Below are 2500 nucleotides of genomic sequence, written 5' to 3' on the forward strand. Positions count from 1 at the left end.
GGACTTTTTTATAACCGTTGACAACCCAGACATTGAAAAATGGCTCAAATCACGTCGGATCTGGGAAATAACCACAAAGGAAGGAACCTACCCACAATGGCAAAAAAGTTAGGCTTTATGATTGAGATTTGTTTCATATAATTATCTTCCTAAGCTATAACTATCTTCTTAAGCTATACAAATCCTTATGTTTTTGTCGGCCATGATCATACCTGACAGAACAGACCTGACTGTCATAACTCATGATGACTGCAGCAATTGTATGCTTTGTAATACTTAACTTTGAAACTCTATGTCATTGAGCAAAATTTTATTTGTATTAAAATAGGTTTTAGATTTCTTTTTAGTTTCCCTAGCTTTTACTATTTTTAGCATTGTTATCCTAGATTATTTTATTTTTGTGTCACCAATTGGTGCTATGCGCTAGAGATTCTTCACACATTAAAAAGTTCATCATCATCATACTGAGCTTGGGGCACCTCTGACCCGATCTACCCCTGTCTACGGCATCACTCTTACGAGACTTACCTTTTTCCAGTCCCCACAAGATAAGTATTGGTACCCTGCAGCGTCATGGGGCTGGCATTACACCCAAGAATACGTATAACCCGCGGAGAAAGATTTTCAATCGTCGTTAAGGGCACAAGATTCCCAGCAAACCCGGAAAACGAAGCAGCCAACGAGGCCATTTTGTTACCCATTTCGAAAACGTATCCGCTGGGCGTTTGCGGTTTCAGTTTTTTGCTGTTGCTATGCAGCAAGTTGCCACTACTGCTGCGTGCATAGCAACATTAACTCACATAGCAGTATGGCAAGCCAAGTGCAACACAAAAGCAAACAAACACAATCTATAAACTCTGAAAATCGTGACAACGTGGCAGCAAAAAGTTAGAATTTACATTATTCACTTTCTTTTTAATTTTCTTTTCTTTTTTTTTTTTTTTACCGGAAGTTATCCCTTTTCTCAGGTGGTTCGAGAATTGAAAGTCTGTCACGAGCCAAACCCGTTCCATTTGGTTTCATCGAGGACAGGTGAGTCTGTTGCTAGTTGTTCGGCTGGCGAAAAAATCACAGATTTTGAGAGAAGTCTTCAAAAATTGTAGAGTTAATTTTTTGGAGGTTGATAAACAAAAACTATATTGAATGACTTGGACCATATTAATATTATGTGAGTGTTGATATAGATTGGTCGTGGAATATACGTGCAATTGGAAAGGATCGGTTGGCAAACTGTAGCTGAAGAGGCTGGTTTTGCTTCTCCATCATAGCGACCAAAAGAGGGACCTCTGGGATGGAAATGAACGCGAAAAACTGGCCTGGGTTTAAATTTACTCGCTGTTTACTTAACTTGGCACTATTTTTTTTTATAACAACAATAATTAAGCTGAAATGTAAATATTCTATATTATAGGCGATCAGTTTATTGGGACAACAATTTAGGAAAGGATTGGGATAACATTGAACCAACCAAGAGTGGTATGTACTTTTGGCTTGCGTTAAAAGAATTTAACATCTATTTTTGTATCTTATAAACCAATATCTGGGACTTCTCCCATTTTTAAATTGGCTAACAATTTCAGTTTTTGCTTAGGACTTTTTTATAATTATACACGTAGAAATTACAGGCATACGTTTTATTGGATTTAACTTGTGCTGTACTTTTGGTTTTTTGTACCAGTTTTATCAGAGAGGCAGTTGCAGCTAATTTACAGCAAACAACTTCATAAAGACTATGTTGGAGATAGGTAAGGAATAAGAGGCAGACAGAAATAACATACATGTAGCTCCGCGTGTTTGTTTTTAATTTAGCATTTTTTATTCCAAAATTGGACACAAACAAGCTTCCTGGGAGACCTTAGACATGGCCAGTATAAATAAACTCAATTTCAAAATTTTTAAAGCCACTTAAAATTACTTTTAATGTCAGAGCTACTTAATATGACTTAACTATATGAGGCTGTACTCTTTGTTATTTGGAAACATTTCAGCTTGACTAATTCACGTTTTTTATCTTTTGGTTTGACTTTTAGTCAAATGTGACTGAAGAACACAATGGTTACTGTTTCTTAAAGAACATACTTGTTCCCTTGTTTTTGTAGACCAAGTGCAATATGGCCGGTCAGTGCTGCTGCAATGAAAGCAACAGCATCTGGACGGGTTGAAATGCTGTCAGAACCAAAAGCTCTCCATCAAGATTATAAACCCTGTCGACAAGTTCAAACCACTGTCAGTGAAGCAGCCATGAAAGCAGAGCCCTCTCAGCACATTGAATCATTGTCACAGCCCAAAACCTATGCACCACTAAAAATCAAGTCAAACAGTGAATGGGACTGGAGTGAATGGGAGTCTGACTTGACAGAAGCTGCAAAGAATGGAACAGCGTCAGAGAGGGTTCTTGCCCTTTCTGATCCCAAGCCTCCACATCGCAGTTACAAAGAAGCTAGACCTGTTATCTGGGACGTTTCTCAATCTGCTATGAAAGCCCTTCCATCTCTTAGAG

At 38.0% G+C, this 2500-nt stretch overlaps 2 protein-coding genes across 3 annotated transcripts in view; one reads left to right on the plus strand and one right to left on the minus strand.

The window, feature by feature from the left end:
• The window catches only part of LOC138033139 (endoribonuclease LACTB2-like), an 85393-nt gene extending 84677 nt beyond the window's left edge, over positions 1–716 (minus strand). For both annotated transcript variants that reach the window (XM_068880907.1, XM_068880906.1), the window contains exon 1: positions 529–716. In XM_068880907.1, coding sequence (XP_068737008.1) covers positions 529–701 — 173 coding nt within the window. In that variant the 5' untranslated portion in view covers positions 702–716. The remainder of the gene's footprint in view (positions 1–528) is intronic.
• Positions 717–751: 35 nt separating this feature from the next.
• Positions 752–2500, plus strand: part of LOC138033142 (sperm microtubule associated protein 2-like) — a 2294-nt gene continuing 545 nt past the window's right edge. The window contains exons 1-5 of the mRNA XM_068880910.1: positions 752–887; positions 969–1032; positions 1412–1476; positions 1679–1745; positions 2100–2500. The exon at positions 2100–2500 is cut by the window's right edge and continues 545 nt beyond it. Of these exons, the coding sequence (XP_068737011.1) occupies positions 809–887; positions 969–1032; positions 1412–1476; positions 1679–1745; positions 2100–2500 (676 nt within the window). The 5' untranslated portion in view covers positions 752–808. The remainder of the gene's footprint in view (positions 888–968; positions 1033–1411; positions 1477–1678; positions 1746–2099) is intronic.

The sequence above is a fragment of the Montipora capricornis genome, chromosome 14, assembly GCF_036669925.1.
Source record: "Montipora capricornis isolate CH-2021 chromosome 14, ASM3666992v2, whole genome shotgun sequence".
Classification (NCBI taxonomy): domain Eukaryota; kingdom Metazoa; phylum Cnidaria; class Anthozoa; order Scleractinia; family Acroporidae; genus Montipora; species Montipora capricornis.